The sequence below is a fragment of the Scomber japonicus genome, chromosome 17 (assembly GCF_027409825.1).
Source record: "Scomber japonicus isolate fScoJap1 chromosome 17, fScoJap1.pri, whole genome shotgun sequence".
Taxonomy (NCBI): Eukaryota; Metazoa; Chordata; class Actinopteri; order Scombriformes; family Scombridae; genus Scomber; species Scomber japonicus.
In genome coordinates this window covers 1,948,489-1,971,950 of record NC_070594.1, presented here as the reverse complement: position 1 = coordinate 1,971,950, position 23,462 = coordinate 1,948,489, and the positions used below count along the sequence as shown (strand labels likewise).

The 23,462-nt window shown below is 42.7% G+C and overlaps 1 protein-coding gene across 1 annotated transcript in view; it reads right to left on the bottom strand.

Annotated features, from left to right (window-relative positions):
* The window catches only part of LOC128377460 (NACHT, LRR and PYD domains-containing protein 5-like), a 172,787-nt gene that overhangs the window by 89,695 nt on the left and 59,630 nt on the right, over window positions 1-23,462 (bottom strand). Inside the window, exons 7-8 of the mRNA XM_053337412.1 lie at window positions 14,676-14,849; window positions 12,220-12,393 (exon numbers count right to left, since the gene is read on the bottom strand). Of these exons, the coding sequence (XP_053193387.1) occupies window positions 12,220-12,393; window positions 14,676-14,849 (348 nt within the window). The remainder of the gene's footprint in view (window positions 1-12,219; window positions 12,394-14,675; window positions 14,850-23,462) is intronic.

Here is a 23,462-nt window from a genome sequence, read left to right as displayed (position 1 = left end):
TCTGCATGTTGTCCTGAGGATAGAGCCAGTCATCACTTCAATATCAAAAGGAGACAAAAGGAGCATTTTTGAAGTGATCAGAGAATAAATGCAGCTATAAGACAGCAAAACATTTGACTGTAATTATTCCATGTGTTCATTCATTTGGTCTGAATATATAATAATAATAATAGTTGAAAGACACAATAAGAAGAAACAACCACAAGTTAGAAAGTTCTAAATAAAGTTCATGATACAAGTGAACTTCTTTATAATAAACAGTAAATACATCAATAATAAAATAACGGGACTCTCCTCTGATGAGTTCTCTTTCATAGCATTTGTTTCATGTCTCACTATGGGAACGCGTCCTGCGTGACCTCATCAGAAGCACAAATAACATCACGCCAGCCCCAATTGGCTGGCATCAGTGACGGCTATGTCAGGAGGGGACGGGACCCTCCTCCTATATATTAGGCTGGCATAGCGGCAATCGTCATTCAAAAACCTCTTCTTGCTTCTCACAGAAGCCTGTTGACAACTGTGCTAGGGTACTAAGCTAAACTGTCCACTGACGCGGGTGCACAACTCGGTCGCCGGGTGTTTCGTTCCCAATTGTATGGTTGCACACTCAAGTAGCAATACTTTACCCTCAGGAAAATAGAAAAATTTTCCGAATCAAAGTAGCAATACTTTTGCAAATAGCTAGCGCTGGCAATACCAACTGGTAGCAATACCTCCAGGGAAGTAGCAATACTTTCTCCTCATACGCTAGCAGAAGGAAATAGCAATATTTACCCCACTGCTCACCTAGTGGCTGCACAAGCGGTTCAGTAGAACCTCTAACTTGTAGTTATAGCCCATTAGCTGACTATGGCTACGGTTAACAATCCCAGTGAAGTAGGGAAAACCCTGATTTTGTGGCAACAAAATATCTGCAGACCCCCAGCCCTTGGCCACCGTTTTCCCGTCTCAGGAAATGGAGGAAGGATGAGAGGTTTTCCCTGCTGCCATCCTAGAAGGAGATGCAGAAGATGACAGAGACGAGTTGGCCGACTGTTTTCTGACGACGAGGATGAAGAATCCATCTTCCTGGCTAACGTCCTTGGGACTACAAGTTCCGCTGCGGGCGGCGGTATCCAGTCCTCGCCGGCGTCTCCTCTGGACCTTAACATGCAAGACATGTGCAAGCGCGCGGCTAGCAGGCTCGGCATCCTGTGGCCCGTCGCCCAAGCGGATGTGGTAAAATCGTGCTTCGACGGCAAGAAACTGCCCAAAGCGAAAGTGACAGGGAAGCAACTGTTGCCCATTTTCCCGGAGCTACTCAACGAGATAGCCGTGACCTGGAAAAAGAGGCCTACAGCGAGAAACACCCCATCATGGGTAGCTCTCTGTTGGATTGCGAGGGGATGGAGACCCACAGTGTCCACCAGATGCCATCCATTGATGGCTGGTGGCGTCTCACCTCCACCCGAAGGCTTCCATGTCTTCCTCGGCTCCCTCTCTCTCCTCGAAGACAGGCTGCTTCCAGTGCTACAAAGCAGCGGCTCTGACGGTGAGAGCCCTCAACGCTTCTTCTATTCTGATGGCTTACCAGGCTGAACTAGAAGAGGACATGACCTCCAAACCAGATACCACCCTGTGGGAAGAAATCTGCGTCATAACGGACCACGTCCTACGGCTCCTTGATATCCCGGTTGTCCCTCATGATCTCTTCGGTGCGGCCGTCACCTCCATGCAGAAGAGATGTGAGGAGAAAAAGAGAGACAATGAGGTGCTGAAACTTTGCCTGCCGAGGAGAGCTCAATTTGCCGCTTGCACGGTGCGACACCAGTCATCATACGCGCAGAATCCCGAAGATATCTAAAGCGCAGGCAGGCCCGCAGGCTCCCAGAGGTCCCAAGAACCTGTGGTCCAGGAGGCAATCTCGTCAGCCCAGACCTCAAATTGCGCCACTGCCTCCTCCTCCAGACTGCGAACGGGAGGAAGAAGTGGCCGGCCTGATAGCCTCTCCTCAGGGGGAGAGCAAGCCCTGTTTCTCCCCTTCTGCTCCATCCCCTCCCTGCTCCGTTCCAGAGCAAGTTTGACGGGACCTGTTCCACACAGAGTGCATAAATCGGGTGGACGTTCATGTTCCGGTGCCCACCAAACTGAAACATAATCAGTGTTTTCAGTGTTGTCACATAAGCATTTTGTTCATGCATTCTGTAATGAAAATGCCAAGGACACTGTCAAGCATAAAAAAATACAAAACAAAAGATGTGTTGGAAAACAAATCAACCATGTCTGTCATAACACAGGCTGTAGGGTGCAACATCCCCACGGCTGTGACAACTCAGACAGCCCATGCGCTTCCATGCCCCGTGCCGGTGGCAATGGAGCACGTGGACAATACGTGTTGCGCACCCCAACCACAAGAGGTTGCCAACACACCAGCTTTGACAGAGTGGTCGTCAGCCCTCTCTCTCTACACAGGGAAGGCTGGGTCACTTGTACTCTGTCGAAATGGGTCCACCTCAGTTCAGAGAAATAATTTACTCTCATGCTCTGCCAATATTCTCCTGGAAGAAGTTTACACTCTCCGAAGAAAAGCAGCTATCAGAGTTGTCCCTCACGAGGAGTCCCACAGCGGTTTCTACTCGAGGTATTTCCTAGTCCCAAAGAAGGGGGGGGAGGGGGATGAAAGACATTTTGGACCTCCGTTAAACCATTATCTAAGGAAATACAAATTCAGGATGTTGACGCACGCTTCTCTGCTGTGTTTCGTGTGTACAGGCGACTGGTTAACATCAATCGAGCTGAGGGACGCTTACTTTCACATTCCCGTATATCACCCACACCAGAAATATCTGCGTTTTGCGTTCCAGGGGATAGGCTAGGGGACAGGGGAGAGGCCACATACATAGACGACTGGCTAGTGGCAGCTTCCTCGACACAGATGCTTTCACTTGACACCTGGCGAATCTGGGTTTTCAGATAAATGTGGAAAAGAGCATTACAACCCCTGTGCAACGCATTACTTTCATAGGGCTCAGTCTGGATTCTCTCTACACTGTTTCGCAGAGGCAACATGGTTACCCTCAAACAATGCCAGAGGCTGCTGGGTCTGATGGCCTCCTCTGTGGTGGCTATACGACTCGGACATTTATATATGAGGGGCATTCAGCACTGGGTGGCGTCTCTGGGTCTGGACCCCACCGCGACAGTCACCGCCGGGTGAGGGTTTCCACGGACTGCTCGCTGGCACTTCGCCCAGGTTTTCTGACTCAGGGGGTTACTATGGGATCCATCCTAGCCAGGAAAGTGATCACCACAGACGCTTCTCTGGTGGGCTGGGGTGCCACGCACGAGGTGAGAACAGCGAACGGGAGGTGGGATCCTCACATGCTTTCTTCCCACATAAATTGTCTGGAGCTGCTGGCTGTTCACCTTCAATTTGAATATGGTCGGACTTCCTCTCAATGTTATTGATACTATTCAGTGCGCCAGAGCGTCCTCAACCAGGACGCTGTATGAGCATAAGTGGTGTATGTTTGAGAGCTGGTGCTTACAGTTACAAGCTATCCCTTTTCAGTGTTCTGTAACTGTGATTCTGTCATTCTTACAGGACCTTATTGAAAAGGATAAGGCTTTTTCAACTGTTGTACTTTGCAGCTATTTCATCCTGCCATGTTGGTTTTGAGGGGAAGGTGGTGGGTCAACACCCTTTAGTCTGCCAATTTATAAAGAGGGCACGCCGTAAACTGCCTACCTCTAGGCCACTGGCTCCACCGTGGGATCTTCCCACTGTGCTGGATGATCTTTCCTGTCCGCCCTTCGAACCCCTAAAGCAAGTGGAGCTGAAAATGTTGTGCTTGAAGACGGCCTTGTTGCTGGCTTTGGCTTCAGCTAAGCGCATTGGTGAGATCCATGTGTTTTCTGTGCATCAGGCATGTATGCATTTTTCCTCAGGGAATACTAAGTTCAGTATGCAACCTAACCCAGCCTTTATTCCAAACGTGTTGGGGTCATGCTCCCCTGTGGATCTGGCTGCTTTCCAACCCCCGCCTTTCTCCTCTGAGGAGAGTCAGTGGTTGCATACTCTATGTCCGGTTCGTGCACTGCGAATTTACTTGGACAGGACCTAGAGTTTCATACGAAGTGAACAGTTGTTTCTGTCATGGGTGAAACCACATGTGGGAAAGCCTGTCTCCAAACAGTGTCTTTCTCATTGGATTGTAGGTGCTATTGCCCTGGCATACACTAGCAAGGGTCACCAGCCTGCGGCTGGCCTAAGTGTGCATTCCACTAGAGGCCTAGCGACTTTGTGGGCTCTTTTTAAAGGAGTTTCTATTCAAGCGGTGTGCGGGCCTCGCCCCACACATTTGCTAGGTTTTATAGGTTGGATGTCACAGCTCCAACTCTCGCACATTCAGTCCTCTGTGCAGGCTCTTCCTGGAGCGTGGCTCCTTCCCTGTGAAGTGCCACTTGGGACAGTTGTCTTTGTTACAGGCATGTCTGGCAATCCGGGAGTCAGTATTTTTCCCATAGTGAGACACAAAACGTTTGCTATGAAAGAGAACTTAAGGTTATGGATATAACCCCGGTTCTTTGATTAGCATGAGTGAGTGTCTCACCAGACCACCTTCCTTGCTGTGTAAGCTAGGAAGAGGTGAGCTTGTTTTGAATGACGATTGCCACTATGTCAGCCTAATATACAGTGGGGCAAAAAAGTATTTAGTCAGCCACCAATTGTGCAAGTTCTCCCACTTAAAAAGATGAGAGGCCTGTAATTTTCATCATAGGTATACGTCAACTGAGAAAATGAGAAAAAGAAAATCCAGAAAATCACATTGTCTTATTTTTATAGAATGTATTTGAAAATGATGGTGGAAAATAAGTATTTGGTCAATAACAAAAGTTTATCTCAGTACTTTGTTATATACCCTTCGTTGGCAATGACAGAGGTCGTTTTCTGTAAGTCTTCACAAGGTTTTCACACACTGTTGCTGGTATTTTGGCCCATTCCTCCATGCAGATCTCCCCGAGAGCAGTGACGTTTTGGGGCTGTCGCTGGGCAACACAGACTTTCAACTCCCTCCAAAGATTTTCTATGGGGTTGAGATCTGGAGACTGACTAGGCCACTCCAGGACCTTGAAATGCTTCTTACGAAGCCACTCCTTCGTTGCCCGGGCGGTGTGTTTGGGATTATTGTCATGCTGAAAGACCCAGCCACGTTTCATCTTCAATGCCCTCGCTGATGGAAGGAGGTTTTCACTCAAAATCTCACGATACATGGCCCCATTCATTCTTTCCTTTACATGGATCAGTCGTCCTGGGCCCTTTGCAGAAGAACAGCCCCAAAGCATGATGTTTCCACCCCCATGCTTGACAGTAGGTATGGTGTTCTTTGGATGCAACTCAGCATTCTTTCTCCTCCAAACATGACAAGTTGAGTTTTTACCAAAAAGTTCTATTTTGGTTTCATCTGACCATATGACAGTCTCCCAATCCTCTTCTGGATAATCCAAATGCTCTCTAGCAAACTTCAGACGGGCCTGGACATGTACTGGCTTAAGCAGGGGGACATGTCTGGCACCACAGGATTTGAGTCCCTGGCGGCGTAGTGTGTTACTGATGGTAGCCTTTGTTACTTTGGTCCCAGCTCTCTGCAGCTCTCTGTCATTCAGTAGGTTCCCCCGTGTGGTTCTGTGTTCTTGTGTTGATTTCTTCACACCAAGCTGCTTACCTATTGCAGATTCAGGCTTCCCAGCCTGGTGCAGGTCTACAATTTTGTTTCTGGTGTCCTTTGACAGCTCTTATGTCTTGGCCATAGTGGAGTTTGGAATGTGACTGTTTGAGGTTGTGGACAGGTGTCTTTTATACTGATAACGAGTTCAAACAGGTGCCATTAATACAGGTAACGATTGGAGGACAGAGGAGCCTCTTAAAGAAGAAGTCACAGGTCTGTGAGAGCCAGAAATCTTGCTTGTTTGTAGGTGACCAAATACTTATTTTACCGAGGAATTTACCAATTAATTCATTAAAAATCCAACAATGTGATTTCCTGGATTCTTCCCCCCCATTCTGTCTCTCATAGTTGAAGTGTACCTATGATGAAAATTACAGGCTTCTCTCATCTTTTTAAGTGGGAGAACTTGCACAATTGGTGGCTGACTAAATACTTTTTTGCCCCACTGTATAAGAGGAGGGTCCCGTCCCCTACTGACATAGACGTCACTGATGCCAGCCAATTGCGGCTGGCGTAATGTTATTTGTGCTTCTGATGAGGTCATGCAGGATGCGTTCCCATAGTGAGACACTCACAATGCTAATCAGAGAACCAAAGTTATATCCATAACCTTAAGTTCATGACACCAGAGGCCTGTACTACGAAGCTGGATTTTCTCTTATCGAGATAACTTCAGGGTTAACTCTGGGTTTTCCGTACTACGAAGCTGGTTCACTTCTTACCGGGGTAAATCACCATGGTAACTTATGCTGAACGGCTAACCTGCTCCGGAGCAGGTTATGTTCTGGATAAGAGATCAATGAGTACAAAAGCACCACCTCCTGACCAATCAGCTCTCTTAGAAAATGACCTGCCCATTCTTAAAAGATCCTGTAAACACGTGGATCGTGAGAGGAGCGCTTAGGAGAGAATGAGCTTTTAGGGATAGATGCAATTTTTTAATTGGCCAAAATATATATTTAAAAAATAATCATTGAGGCACATGAGGGATATTATTCTGTATGTTATACAGTTGGTTTGAAATCATTCACTCAAATGGTTGAAGCATAATAGGTTTGTATTTTGAATGTTGAATATTAAACTAACTTAATGTCTCTTATGAAAGGAAGGGCACTGAGGAAGCGATCTGCCCCAAACGTCTGTGCCGTAATAAAGTGACATTGTGTGATCAGAGTGCTGTCCGTTTATATTGTCTGATAAATTAATATTGTATGATCTCATGAATTTACACATTAACATAGTCGGCAATTTTCTGCCAGCATTCCTTCCTGGCTCTTGCTGCGGCAACAGTGTTGCTTTTGGCCCGGATGATGTGATTGAATTCTTCATATTTATGAAGAATAATTGTCTGCTCCTCCATGGTAAAGTAGCTCTGCAGGGTTTCTGCATGTTTGTGATTGGTCAGACGCTGCAAACACCTCCCCTTTATGTGAACGCGCAGAGATCCAGATTGGAAAACCCTGGGTTGATTTACCGAGTTGATAACCAGCTATCCTAGACTGCGAAGATCTGGTTAAGTCAACCCAGGTAACGGAGAGATATCCTGGATAGGTTAATCCAGCTTCGTAGTACAGGCCTCAGGAGATCATGAAAGTTTAATTAAACAACAACTTTAGGTCCACTTACTAGTTTATATTATATCATATTATATTATATTATAATATATTTAACAAACATTCCTGCTGTGTATCTACTGTGTGCTGCTCAGAGACATATGAAACATTACTACTGGCAGAATGTTATTTATGCATTATTTGTATCTGAATATTCGTCTGTTATTTATTGATATTCTGATTGGTCATATTCAGAGTTATTAAATAATGAATTCACAGAGTGTTTTTAAATAGTGATTTGTTTTATCAGGGTGAATGTTTGAGGAATAATTGATATGATGTAACTCAATAAACTAAGTAAACTCATATCAAACCAGACGCTCACATGGAAATGATGACACATTATGTCAAATATAAATATGTTTAAAATGTGACAGACAAACTCTTCCTTATGTTCATTTGATCCATAACAACATATAATATCCATCCATAATAACAGTTAATGGAGGAAATAACATGAAAAGAAAAATGTGTCTGATAAATGAAGAAAGTTGTTTCTGTTTCTTTTGTTGATCAGACGGATAATTAACAGATTTTTAACTAGATGATGAATCAGAAAACTAAATATAACAGAGAGACACACTGGACTTTATTCTGTCATCTGTCTCCACTTCAAACTTGAAGCAACATTAGCAGCTGATTATTGTTATTGAGATGCTCTTTTATGGCCAAGCCAGGTAAATAAAGATATGTCTGTGTGTATGAACCATTCAAACCTTCCTACCATTCAATAACAGATAAATATAACATTCATTTCATCTAGTAGGAATAATGACTTCACTCATTCAACACTAACTTTAAAAAAGCATTATCCTTTAAACTTTATTATACTATATAGACATAATCTATAATCTAATGATATTTAGTCCACTAAAACTAAAACTATGTACATGACTCAATTATGACTAAAACTCAATCAAAATTTATTGTAAAAATTAACCCTAAAATTTTCCATTTTGATAGCATGAGAGAAGTGTGCTGTTTTCTTCAGATTTGATTTGTGTGACATAATGTGTTTAAATGTGTTGAGGTTTGAGCTGGAAGACGCTGCTGCTCCTGAGAACATACAAAGGTTTAGATGATGGATGCTGAGATCTGTGAATGTGTCACATGATGAAGAACTGTGCTAAGTTTAAATGTTCTTACAGTCTCTCAAACCAGAATCCAACTGTTTTAACTCTGGGTTTGATATTTGTACTGAGATCTGCAAATGTGACATTAATTAATAATAAAGAGTCAATAGTGAAGAATCAATGAAGTGATCATGACAAAGACATCAAACCTCTTCACAGGAGAAATGGAGAGAAACAGACAAAGAAAAGTATATTCTGACCTCTGATCATCCATAGACCCGTCACTCATCATGGACACACAGCTGGGTTCAGGTCCAGGTTCAGGTCCAGGTCCAGGTTCAGGTTCAGGCTCAGGCCCAGGTCCAGGTCCAGGTCCAGGATCAGGTCCAGGTTCAAGCCCAGGTCCAGGTCCAGGTCCAGGTCCAGGTCCAGGACCAGGTTCAGGTTCATGTTTGACGAAAATAGGTTCATCCATAGACCCGTCACTCATCATTGGTCCAGGTTCAGGTCCAGGTCCAGGTCCAGGTCCAGGTCCAGGTCCAGGATCAGGTTCAGGTCCAGATCCAAGTCCAGGTTCAAGTTCAGGTCCAGGTACAGGTTCAGGTCCAGGTCCAGGTTCAGGTCCAGGTTTAGCTTCAGGTTTAGGTTTAAGTTTAGGTTTAGGTTTAAGTCTTGGTTTAGGTCCAGGTTTAGGTTTAAGTTTAGGTTTAAGTCTGGGTTTAGGTCCAGGTTCAGGCCCAGGTCCAGGTCCCGCAGAGTCTGGTCTGTGCTGCTTCTCTGTCCTTCAACACAACACACACAGAGCTTTGAGTGTGAATAATGATGGTGGAGTGATGTGAGTGGAGAACAGTGATGGACAGTTAGAGATCCTCATCTCAGATGAGTTTCAGCCTGTTTCTGTGTCACTCTGACAAACTGAGGAACACTGCTTCATGTTGAACAGCAGTTAGGACTCATGTTGGATATTATATTAAATGGTGTTCATAATATTTTGTACAGTCTATTATAGGGCTGAACGATTTATTGTTTTCTGATTGAAATTGCGATTTCAGACAACGCGATCATGTGATCGCCAAAGCTGCGGTTTTTGCAGTGCTCCTGACTGACCCACGATCTGTTGTGTCAACTATTTTACACATACATGCCGTCTCCCTACCATCCTGCCAAGCTCACCAATCAGAAGCGGCATGCTAGGTCACGCTAACCAATCAGTATTAACCGGCTCCTTAATTATAATTATTCAGAAATAGCTTCAGCTGGACCAGAAGCGGAGTTAAGGGATTTAATCCCCAAGAAAACCAGCACATCGGTCATTTGGGAGTGTTTCGGGTTTGAGGCTACAGACGTGCACCAGAAACAGGTACTGTGCAAAAAGCGCTAAAGTTGCAACATCCAGGGGAAACACAACCAATTTATACCGGCACTTGAAAAATCAACACAAGAGCTGTGAATGTGTCACATGATGAAGAACTGTGTTTAAATGTTCTTACAGTCTCTCAAACCAGAATCCAACTGTTTTAACTCTGGGTTTGATATTTGTACTGAGATCTGCAAATGTGACATTAATTAATAATAAAGAGTCAATAGTGAAGAATCAATGAAGTGATCACAACAAAGACACCACACCTCTTCTCAGGAGAAAAACAGACAAAACATTTTATATTCTGACCTCTGATCATCCATAGACCTGTCACTCATCACGGACACACAGCTGGGTCCAGGTCCAGGTCCAGGTCCAGGTTTAGGTTCAGGCTCAGGCCCAGGTCCAGGCCCAGGCCCAGGTCCAGGTCCAGGATCAGGTCCAGGTTCAAGCCCAGGTCCAGGTCCAGGTCCAGGTTCAGGTTCAGGTCCAGGTTCAGGTCCAGGTCCAGGTTCAGGTTCATGTTTGACGAAAATAGGTTCATCCATAGACCCGTCACTCATCATTGGTCCAGGTTCAGGTCCAGGTCCAGGTCCAGATCCAGGTCCAGGTCCAGGTCCAGATCCAAATCTAGGATCAGGTTCAGGTCCAGATCCAAGTCCAGGTTCAAGTTCAGGTCCAGGTACAGGTTCAGGTCCAGGTCCAGGTTCAGGTCCAGGTTTAGCTTCAGGTTTAGGTTTAAGTTTAGGTTTAGGTTTAAGTCTTGGTTTAGGTCCAGGTTTAGGTTTAAGTTTAGGTTTAAGTCTGGGTTTAGGTCCAGGTTCAGGCCCAGGTCCAGGTCCAGGTCCAGGTCCAGGTTTAGGTCCCGCAGAGTCTGGTCTGTGCTGCTTCTCTGTCCTTCAACACAACACACACAGAGCTTTGAGTGTGAATAATGATGGTGGAGTGATGTGAGTGGAGAACAGTGATGGACAGTTAGAGATCCTCATCTCAGATGAGTTTCAGCCTGTTTCTGTGTCACTCTGACAAACTGAGGAACACTGCTTCATGTTGAACAGCAGTTAGGACTCATGTTGGATATTATATTAAATGGTGTTCATAATATTTTGTACAGTCTATTATAGGGCTGAACGATTTATTGTTTTCTGATTGAAATAACCGGCTCCTTAATTATAATTATTCAGAAATAGCTTCAGCTGGACCAGAAGCGGAGTTAAGGGATTTAATCCCCAAGAAAACCAGCACATCGGTCATTTGGGAGTGTTTCGGGTTTGAGGCTACAGACGTGCACCAGAAACAGGTACTGTGCAAAAAGCGCTAAAGTTGCAACATCCAGGGGAAACACAACCAATTTGTACCGGCACTTGAAAAATCAACACAAGCATTTGCATGACGAGTGCATGATGAAAAAGTCTGGTGAAAATGATACGCAGGCCCACTGTAGCAAACAGAATACAATTACAGCATGTTTTGCCCGTGTAACTCCGTATGAACAGAGCAGCGGAGACACAGAGAGATGTCCCGCACCTACTTCAACCAGGTTGCCATCCCACAGCTGTACGCAGAGTGTAAATGCTGGTTTTCTTGACAAAAAAATTGTAAAGAGTGATGTAAAGATGTCAGGGAAGCGAGTATTATTGTTGATTTAGTACTTTTGGGATTTTATTTGTTCTGCACTTCACCCTGACTTGTGGTGTCAGCCTTTGTTTAAAAAAAGATATTTGAGTTGTATTTTATTACCATCTTAATATACAGTAGGGTTGAATAAAGTACCTTAACTGCTGCTATAGATGTTGATAAGCTAGATCTCTTGAGCCATAAAAGACTGACCTTGACCTACCTACTTGACTGTTGGGCAAGATCCTTTTTTCCTTTATTGGAATTGTTTTGAATTCTATTTAACTTTTTTTTGTAAATTAACACAATTAAGGATTTTTTGCAATACTTTTTTTAAAGTACTCTTTTAGTTCGTCATTTGTAATAACTGCCATTGGTCTTTAGTTCTTATCCTTGCTTTTAATGTTTTAATGTTACTGTACATTGTGAATATTGCACTGAAGCTTGATTTGAAGGAAATCATGAATCAAATCGAAATCGCAATATCTGCCAGAAAAATCGCAATTAGATCTTTTCCTAAAATCGTTCAGCCCTAGTCTATTAACATACATGAGAGGGGCAAAATATTAGGAATCACTTTTTTGACAAAGTTAACAACAACTGGAAGAATTTATAACAGAGCTATTGTACTGAACTGAATTAGATTACACAGGTTTGCCAAATGAAGTGGCCGGTGACTGTATATCATCATATCACACAGCCCTACTGTACATCCATTTGTATTTTACTAACACTCCTACGTAATGCTTTTGTTTTTAGCAGAGGAATAATGTAAATATTGAGCCACATGATTATGATTACAGGAATGGTCTCGACTCTTGACTACAACACCTGTCTGTCCATACCTGAGAGTGTCCAGTCTCCAGCATGGATCCTCCAGTCCAGCAGAAAGCTGCTTCAATCCTGAATCCTGGAGGTTGTTGTCACTCAGGTCCAGCTCTCTCAGATGGGAGGGGTTGGAGTTCAGAGCTGAGGCCAGAGATGCACAGCCTTCCTCTGTGATCTGACATCCTGACAGACTGGACATATAAAAAGGTATAAAAGGTATAAAAAGTCTCAGAATCAGCTATATTGTCATTGTTCAAGATAATGAAATTATACATGCTTTATCCTGACCTGAGTGTTTCCAGTGTACAGTGTGGACTCTCCAGTCCAGCAGAAAGCTCCTTCACTCCTGAATCCTGCAGGTTGTTGTTACTCAGGTCCAGCTCTCTCAGATGGGAGGGGTTAAAGCTCAGAGCTGAGGCCAGAGAAGCACAGCCTTCTTCTGTGATCTGGCATCCTGACAGACTGGAAATATAAAAAAGGTTGATAACACAATGCTTTTGATCATATAAATACCTGAATCCTATAGATGTTGTACAGGATATCTGTCTTTAATTTGAATGTAAAACAGCAACTGTGTCAACTGTATAAAAAGTCTCAGAATCAGCTTTATTGTCATTGTTCAAGATAATGAATATACATGCTTTATCCTGACCTGAGTGTTTCCAGTGTACAGTGTGGACTCTCCAGTCCAGCAGAAAGCTCCTTCACTCCTGAATCCTGCAGGTTGTTGTCACTCAGGTCCAGCTCTCTTAGATGGGAGGGGTTGGAGTTCAGAGCTGAGGCCAGAGATGCACAGCCTTCCTCTGTGATCTGACATCCTGACAGACTGGACATATAAAAAGGTTGACAACATAATGTTTTTAATGACATAAATACCTGAATCCTATAGATGTCGCACAGAATAATTGCCATTAATCTGAATGTAAAACAGCAACTGTGTCAACTGTATAAAAAGTCTTAGAATCAGCTTTATTGTCATTGTTCAAGACAATGAAATTATACATGCTTTATCCTGACCTGAGACTTTCCATTCTCCAGTGTGGATCCTCCAGTCTGGCAGAAAGCTGCTTCACTCCTGAATCCTGCAGGTTGTTGTCACTCAGGTCTAGCTTTCTCAGATGGGAGGGGTTGGAGCTCAGAGCTGAGGCCAGAGAAGCACAGCCTTCCACTGTGATCTGACATCTTGACAGACTGGAAATATAAAAGTTTGATAGCACAATGTGTTTGGTCATATATGTACCAGAATACTACTGATGTTGTGTAGAACAATTGACATCTATTTGAATGTAAAACAGCAACTGTATCAACTGTATAAAAAGTCTCAGAATCAGCTTTATTGTCATTGTTCAAGACAATGAAATTATACATGCTTTATCCTGACCTGAGACTTTTCAGTGTACAGTGTTGACTCTCCAGTCCAGCAGAAAGCTGCTTCAATCCTGAATCCTGCAGGTTGTTGTTACTCAGGTCCAGATCTCTCAGATGGGAGGGGTTAAAGCTCAGAGCTGAGGCCAGAGAAGCACAGCCTTCTTCTGTGATCTGGCATCCTGACAGACTGGAAATATAAAAAGGTTGATAACACAATGCTTTTGATCATATAAATACCTGAATCCTATAGATGTTGTACAGGATATCTGTCTTTAATTTGAATGTAAAACAGCAACTGTGTCAACTGTATAAAAAGTCTTAGAATCAGCTTTATTGTCATTGTTCAAGACAATGAAATTATACATGCTTTATCCTGACCTGAGACTTTCCATTCTCCAGTGTGGATCCTCCAGTCTGGCAGAAAGCTGCTTCACTCCTGAATCCTGCAGGTTGTTGTTACTCAGGTCTAGCTTTCTCAGATGGGAGGGGTTGGAGCTCAGAGCTGAGGCCAGAGAAGCACAGCCTTCCACTGTGATCTGACATCTTGACAGACTGGAAATATAAAAGTTTGATAGCACAATGTGTTTGGTCATATATGTACCAGAATACTACTGATGTTGTGTAGAACAATTGACATTTATTTGAATGTAAAACAGCAACTGTATCAACTGTATAAAAAGTCTCAGAATCAGCTTTATTGTCATTGTTCAAGACAATGAAATTATACATGCTTTATCCTGACCTGAGACTTTTCAGTGTACAGTGTTGACTCTCCAGTCCAGCAGAAAGCTGCTTCAATCCTGAATTCTGCAGGTTGTTGTTACTCAGGTCCAGATCTCTCAGATGGGAGGGGTTAAAGCTCAGAGCTGAGGCCAGAGAAGCACAGCCTTCTTCTGTGATCTGGCATCCTGACAGACTGGAAATATAAAAAGGTTGATAACACAATGCTTTTGATCATATAAATACCTGAATCCTATAGATGTTGTACAGGATATCTGTCTTTAATTTGAATGTAAAACAGCAACTGTGTCAACTGTATAAAAAGTCTCAGAATCAGCTTTATTGTCATTGTTCAAGATAATGAATATACATGCTCTATCCTGACCTGAGTGTTTCCAGTGTACAGTGTGGACTCTCCAGTCCAGCAGAAAGCTCCTTCACTCCTGAATCCTGTAGGTTGTTGTTACTCAGGTCCAGCTCTCTCAGACTCGAGGACTGGGAGCTGAGAATTGAGGACAGAGCTGCACAGCTTCTCTCTGAGAGGTTACAGCCATTCAGCCTGAAGAAAGGATAACAAAAACAAAATATTTTATTCATCATAATTAAAAATTGAAAATATTTGAAATGTTCCTACATCCACTTACAAGGCTTTACTTGAAGCTTTGACCACTTCCAGCAGCCTCAGAAGAGCCTCCTCTGAAGCAGAGTATTTCTTCAGGTCAAACACATCCAGATATTTTCCTGATGACAGTAAGATAAAGACCAGAGCTGACCACTGAGACAGTTTATCTGTAGAGAGACTTCCTGATCTCAGGTACTGTTGGATCTCCTCCACTAGAGAACGATCATTCAGTTCATTCAGACAGTGGAACAGATTGATGCTTCTCTCTGCAGACACATTCTCACTGATCTTCTTCTTGATGTACTTGACTGTTTCCTGATTGGTCTTTGAGCTACTTCCTGTCTGTGTCAGCAGACCTCGTAGGAGAGTCTGATTGGTCTGCAGTGAAAGACCCAGGAGGAAGCGGAGGAACAAGTCCAGGTGTCCATTTGGACTCTTTAAGGCCTCGTCCACAGCACTCTGGTAGACATGTGTCTGGGATGTTGTTTGTTCTTCTGCCAGCAGATTGACTCCAGACTTGATGAATGTCAGATGGACATGAAGAGCAGCCAGAAACTCCTGAACACTCAGATGGACGAAGCAGAACACCTTGTTCTGGTACAGCCCTCTCTCCTCTTTAAAGACCTGTGTGAACACTCCTGAGCACACTGAGGCTGCTCTGATATCAATGCCACACTCTGTCAGGTCTGATTCATAGAAGATCAGGTTGCCTTTCTGCAGCTGCTCAAAAGCCAGTTTTCCCAGAGACTCAATCATCTTCCTGCTCTCTGGACTCCAGTGTGGATCTGTCTCAGCTCCTCCGTCATACTTGACGTTCTTCAGTTTGGCCTGAAGCACCAGGAAGAGGATGTACATCTCAGTCAGGGTCTTGGGCAGCTCTCCTCCCTCTCTGCTTTTCAACGCATCCTCCAGAACTGTAGCAACGATCCAGCAGAAGACTGGGATGTGGCACATGATGTGGAGGCTTCGTGATTTCTTGATGTGGGAGATGATGGTGCTGGCCTGCTCCTCATCTCTGAATCTCTTCCTGAAGTACTCCTCCTTCTGTGGGTCAGTGAACCCTCTGACCTCTGTCACCATGCCGACACACTCAGGAGGGATCTGATTGGCTGCTGCAGGTCGTGTGGTTATCCAGAGGCGAGCAGAGGGAAGCAGTTTCCCCCTGATGAGGTTTGTCAGCAGCACATCCACTGAGGTGGACTCTGTAACATCAGTCAGGATCTCAGTGTTGTGGAAGTCCAGAGGAAGTCGACACTCATCCAGACCGTCAAAGATGAACACAACCTGAAACTCTTCAAACCTGCAGATTACTGCTTCTTCACTTTCAGTAAAGAAGTGATGAACAAGTTCCACCAAGCTGTACTTTTTCTCTTTCAGCACATTCAGCTCTCTGAAAGTGAATGGAAATGTGAAGAGTATGTCCTGGTTGGCTTTGTCTTCAGCCCAGTCCAGAGTGAACTTCTGTGTTAAGACTGTTTTCCCAATGCCAGCCACTCCCTTTGTCATCACTGTTCTGATTGGTTTATCTCTTTCACGTGAGGCTTTAAAGATGTCTTCTTGTCTGATTGTTGTTTCTGGTCTGTCTGGTTTCCTGTATGCTGTTTCAATCTGTCTGACCTCATGTTCATCATTGACCTCTGCAGTCCCTCCCTCTGTGATGTAGAGCGGTGTGTAGATCTGATTCAGAAGGGTTGGGTTTCCTGCTTTAGCGATCCCCTCAAACAGACACTGGAACTTCTTCTGCAGGTTAGACTTGAGTTTACGTCGACACTCCGCAGCACGAGTTCCTGAATGAACAAACAACAAATGAAATCAATCAGATGATTCTCCAGTAAATTGGTAGAATGTAAACATTAAACTGTAGATGTTTATATTTTGCTCAACAATGAAATCTATTCAGCTATCAAATGACAAAAAGTTTCTGATTGTTTTCAGCTCAAAAGAATTCATATATCTGATGCAGATGTGTGCATCATCTTAACAGCAGAGTTTGATATATAAACCTCTCCCATGTTGCCTCCATTTCCTCTCCATCATGTTAAATCTGTTAAAATCCTCTTACTGCTCTGCAGACGCTCAGCCAGCTCCTCCTGCTTCATTCTCCTCAGGAAGTGCACTGTGATCTTCAGAAATGCCTCTCTGCTCTTCCTCCTCTGCTCCTCCTCCTCACCGTCCAACACCTCCTCATCCTCCCTCTGACTCTCTAAGCATTCTGGGTAATCTGGACTCAGATCCTTCTGCATCTTCTTCAGCTCGTTCTTCACAAACCTACTGATGTTCTCCTCCAGCAGCTGGAACAGAATCAAATGTAAATGTAACTGGTAGAAGTCAACATCAGATGATCAGTGACAGACTGAAAAGCTGCTGGTCTACAGAGTGCAGCATGGAGACTGTTAGGACCAGAATGGTAGTTTAGTATTTCGTCTGTGGCTGTTGTAGTTAGCAGTAGTAGCTGTGCTTTTGTAGTGTAAAATATGGGTGATAATTACTGACAATGAATAATATTGTATCTGCTAAAAAAGGAACTTGATTATTGACTATTATCTGCTAATGATAATCAAAACTGAGGGCATTATGATAAAGGAGGAATTGTGTGTGATTCTGCATTTACTGAGAAAATAAGCACAGTGGTGATCTAATAACTATATATTGAAAAGTATGTGATTAAATATACCACACTTGTAGAAGAAGTAAGAAAAGCAACTGAACAGTATTTTTACACTCACATTTACTTAGTCACTTACAACACTTTACATTTACACACCTTAAATATAGAGTCCAACTGTGTTTGATGCTGCTGGACAGACTGACCACTGAGAACCTCTGAGCTCTGCTGATGAACTCTGTGAAGAAAAGATGAAGTCTCATGTTGTAGAATTTTTATTACTAGAAGTTTCTGAAGAAGTACAGACGACGGAGTGATGAATCTTTCTCTTTTACTCAGTACATGCCAGCATGGAGAAGGATACACAGTCCTTCTACCGAACAACAAACAGTTTCAGCTTCTATACTGTAACTCCTAGTGGAAATTTGAAGAAGGGAAGTTTATAACGTTTAAGGTTATAAAGCAGAGATAATAAAAGTCATTGTATAGATGCCCAAAAAAATCCTCACACTCAGAATAAATAATGACACTCAATGTAAAAGGTGTTGTGTTCTATCACAGTGGATCCAGGTAAAATACTCGGCTGTTCTGTCTGACCTCTGATCATTTGTCTCTGTAAAGACTTTGTACCTCTGAGTGTTTCCTGCTTTGCCTGAGTGCAGACGCTTCGCTTTACTTTCTTTTTTTCCATTGCAATCCTGTCCTTTTGCTCCAAAATGTATGGAAAGCGGATCCTGGATAATTCTATATCACAGGGAGCTTAATTTATGAAAGTATCTGAAGCCTTTTTGACTTTGTGAGTGTGGCCTATCAGCAGCACAAGCCTGCACTATAGTGACTGGGATTGAGGAGCTAAGCTAAGCTAAGCTAATTAGCAGCAAGATGCCTCCCTTTTCCACAGATGATTAACACAAACTTCTCCAGAAGATAGCAGTACTGGAGACAAAAATTCAGCAGCTCGAAGTCAATGTGGAGGTAAATGGACAATATGGGAATGAAACCACTTTACTGATGACACAAATCAGTGGACAGGAGCAGGCTAACAGACAGCTAATTAGCACCACCAAGAAGCAGAAGGCTGGTGGTTACAGCAGTAGATCAACCAGTAGTCCTCCCTGGAACTCTATTGGTGCAAAGCCAAAGCATAAACCATGTACAGATAAATCGCTTCCCTCAGATATGGGAAGACAGTAGAACCCAGCACCCGGAGACTCGTGATGAAACTGGGTGGCCTACACTGCCATCGCAAGACAAAGGGATTCTACTAGAGAACAGATTTGCTCCGCTTTTACAAGAACCTGACTCCCCAAAAGAAAGGTCCTCTTCCAGCACCAGAGAAAGGTATGAGGCAAAATCAAAAACTAAAAGGCTGCAGAAAGAGTAAACCACTGGGCCTCAGACGCTGATAGTGGGTGACGGAGCTGTGAATAAGATAAAACTCTTTTTCAACAAAAACACCAAAGTCTGTTATACTCTGTTTTACCAACGACATGGTGTCCGATATCTCAGAGAAAATTCTGGAAATCACTGCCGAGTAGGGTGACCATATTTGGGTTTCTGAAATGGAGGACACACTATGTCGGGGGGGGGGGGGGGGGTGATATGAAGTGACACAAATGTTGCTGCAAATGTACCCAGCTTTCAAAGCGTTATTCTTGTCCCAGGACAGGCCACCATTGCAGATCAAGACGCTTCTTTTTTGGCCATACCTGCCCACCCTTTGCTGAACTGACGTGCACTTGCAGGTCGTGGGCACCTTTATTTGCCACAGACACATACGTGCCTGACTTACATGTCAAACATTCCGCCTCATACGAATCACGACCCTGACGGAAGCACGGGAATTTTTTCTTTAACTCCTCCGTAAATTTACACATTCGTTTAGGCATTGTTGCCGTTGAATCGGCGGACACACATGTGCTATCGCCTGTCTGTCACTGACACTGAGGATAGAAGATGATCAAGCGGCAACCCCAGCAAGTGAAGTGAAGTCTACTGACTGTTCTTTTTTTCAGTAGTTCCCACACACGCTCACGCACATGATGCAAAGTGATTGGATTTGGGGAGAAGGGCGTGACTAATTTGTCAGAGAGAGAAACCTGGAACGGAGTAGTGGAACGGAGTGTCAATAGAAACAATGCACTGGGTAGCCTAATGTGTTTGAGACTGTTGACCAAAATCCCGGACAATTTTGAAATTCCCCCCGGACATTTTTTTAGGCCTGAAAAGTAGGACATGTTATGTTAATGATTTCAAAGCAAACCTTATATTTAATGCTTTATTCTATTATTTAATTTTTCTCTCTTTCTAATTTTCTGTACTCGTTTTTTAAAAATTATTATTAGTAGGGGGTGGTGGGGTAATTGTATGTTTAATGTTTCCATGTTTTTACTATTATTGGGTTTTATTTTTATTTTTCAAATTGTATGTTTTTATGTTTTTTGTTTCCAATTCTTACTGTTAAATGTTTTATGTAAAGCACATTGAGTTGCTATTGTGTATGAAATGTGCTATATAAATAAAGCTGCCTTGTCTCTGTTGAAAAACTGTTATACAGATAAAGTTTGTGGTTTCTAGAAAAGTCTTTGTAGGAGGAGTGTGTGTTTGTATTTATAAGGACATTGTGTGTAAAAACTGTTTCAGTCAATCAAACTTCTTCTTATGAGAGTTGGATAATAACAGACAAACATTTTACAGCCTGACCTCTGATCAGCTGACTGATGTCCATGTTTGAAGGAAATAGGTTCATCCTTAGACCAGTCACTCTTCATGGACACACAGCTGGGTTCAGGAGAATCTGGTCTCTGCTGATGGATCCTGATGGAAACAGAGAAGAGATCAAACAAGTGTAACTACAGTGTTGATCCTGAAGATTGTGTGTTTTGTTGGACGACAGCTACGACACATCAGGTGTTTCTACATAAACCTGCAGTAAGAAACTGATCCACACAGCTACAACAAACTGACATTGTTAGCTTGGCTAACTAGCTTAGAGAGCACAGATGCATCTCTGATCTTCCAGGACACAGTCTGCTCAAACATGATCTCCTGCCATGAGTTTGGTCTCATTTCTATCAGAACTAACAACACTGGGCTCATTAAATTAACTCTGAAATGTGGGACCACAGTGACATCAGTAAGAAGAAACCTGCAGTCAGACAATCAGTCAGAACGATCATATCAACCTTAAAACATACTGAGATCTGATGATGTGGTGCTGTACTTCATGTTTTTAACACTACAGAGAAAGAATGAGAAGTGGTTCATGACTTCATGACAAAGACTTCAACATTTTCTGAGGTGTGGTGGAAACTAACAGAAACAAAGATTTTACATTCTTACCTCTGATCAGCAGATTTATGTTCATCATTTAACCAAAATGGTGGGTTGTATTGTGTTTCTACCTTTTCTACAAGGCTGCTGGAGTCATTGTGCAATATATCTTACAATGTTTTTATTTATCACTTTATGCTACAAATATCAGTTTTACTTGCCTCACCTTGTGTGAGTCAGTATGTGCGGGCCACACAGTGTCAGCACACACATCTGTCCTCATCTGTTATCTCTGCCACAGCCCAGTGTGTGTTTTTGTTTTATGTTAGGTCTGGTAGATGGTAAAACTGAATTTTGTTGTTGTTGTTGCTGTTTGTCCCATACAGGACACCGTAGTACTGAAATGCATTCTGTGTGGGAAGCTTTTTTTGTTTAATGTTTACTTTCACCAAAGAACTCACATTGAGAAGAAGTGAAAGCTAATTGCTTGTTCCATTGTAACATCTGTGAACAAAAGCAGAGCTACGCCTCTGTCATTTTGGACTGAAGGTGACTAATGTATTAACCAAAGAAGTTAATGACACCAGGAACATAACATAACATCATTTAACATAACAAAACTTTTTTTGCTCTGCTTCTCAAGGGAGCAAAAATGAGGAATGGACATAAAATGGAAGCTTAAAAAATTCCAGCTGTTGGGATTTTGAGAAACAGGCAGAATCAAACGTTTTCATGTCAAGGACTCTAGAATAGATTCACAACAGACCACAGACACGTGTTTGAGAGGATTTTGTCTGAAAGAATCTCCTCTAAGAAGATCCATTCACTGAAAGCTAGAGTTATAAAAGTTAAATGAATCTCTTTTTGCTGGGAACCGTGTGCAGTCCTCTCAAAGACCCCTGGTGGTGGCCCCCAGAAGCCAGACTGGGAACCGTTCTTCTAAACCACTCGTTAACCACACTACGAATCAATACACAGATACAAAATCAATACCAGCATTATTATCAGTAGCATCAACACCTCACTCTATAACTCAGTGTAATACAGACACAGTGTGTTTGTTTAAACACTGAAACTCTTACAGTTTCAGTCTTACCTGGAGACAGCAAACCAATATGAGAGCACATAATCACACAGTTATATTTGTTGTTACATCATCACATTTCATTCAGTTCCTCCAACTTGAAATGACTCTTTTTGGGCTGCTTTGCTTGAAGGCTACAGACCAATATTTAGTTTGTAACTTTTATTCTAATCCAGTCTTTGTGCTAAAACAATGAAACACAAAGATTCTGATCATTTACTCATTGAGTAATTAATGTCGGTTTATATTATCTTAAAATTATCTGAACTAAAACACTCATCCAGTCATTCTGTTTAACCAATGTGTTAATTAAGATGTTAACTTACACTTTGGTGTGACTTTTTATAAGTGAGCACTTGTGTTTAATATGAAAGTATTGGCTGTAATGTTGGCTAGTAGAGCATCCATTCAGTGGAAACTATGCAGGATGAAGAATTAACTTTACAGTCTGCTATCTGACATGTTATTTCATTTATTTTCATGCTAAATTATACAATAAGAGTGCCTTATTTAATTTATACGTGCAGGCATTTGATATTTTACCTGTTGCAGTATTATTTATTGGAGAGTCGCACACACACGCTTGCGTTACGACAACTTAGACACTTCTTCTTATGAGAGTTGGATAATAACAGACAAACATTTTACAGTCTGACCTCTGATCAGCAGACTGATGTCCATGTTTGAAACAAATAGGTTGATCATTAGACCAGTCACTCTTCATGGACACACAACTGGGTTCAGGAGAATCTGGTCTCTGCTGATGGATCCTGATGGAAACAGAGAAGAGATCAAACAAGTGTAACTACAGTGTTGATCCTGAAGATTGTGTGTTTTGTTGGACGACAGCTACGACACATCAGGTGTTTCTACATAAACCTGCAGTAAGAAACTGATCCACACAGCTACAACTAACTGACATTGTTAGCTTGGCTAACTAGCTTAGAGAGCACAGATGCATCTCTGATCTTCCAGGACACAGTCTGCTCAAACATGATCTCCTGCGATGAGTTTGGTCTCATTTCTATCAGAACTAACAACACTGGGCTCATTAAATTAACTCTGAAATGTGGGACCACAGTGACATCAGTAAGAAGAAACCTGCAGTCAGACAATCAGTCAGAACGATCATATCAACCTTAAAACATACTGAGATCTGATGATGTGGGGCTGAACTTCATGATTTTAACACTACAGAGAAAGAATGAGAAGTGGTTCATGACTTCATGACGAAGACTTCAACATTTTCTGAGGTGTGATGGAAACTAACAGAAACAAAGATTTTACTTTCTTACCTCTGATCAGCAGATTTATGTTCATCATTTAACCAAAATGGTGGGTTGTATTGTGTTTCTACCTTTTCTACAAGGCTGCTGGAGTCATTGTGCAATATATCTTACAATGTTTTTATTTATCACTTTATGCTACAAATATCAGTTTTACTTGCCTGACCTTGTGTGAGTCAGTATGTGCGGGCCACACAGTGTCAGCACACACATCTGTCCTCATCTGTTATCTCTGCCACAGCCCAGTGTGTGTTTTTGTTTTATGTTAGGTCTGGTAGATGGTAAAACTGAATTTTCCTCTG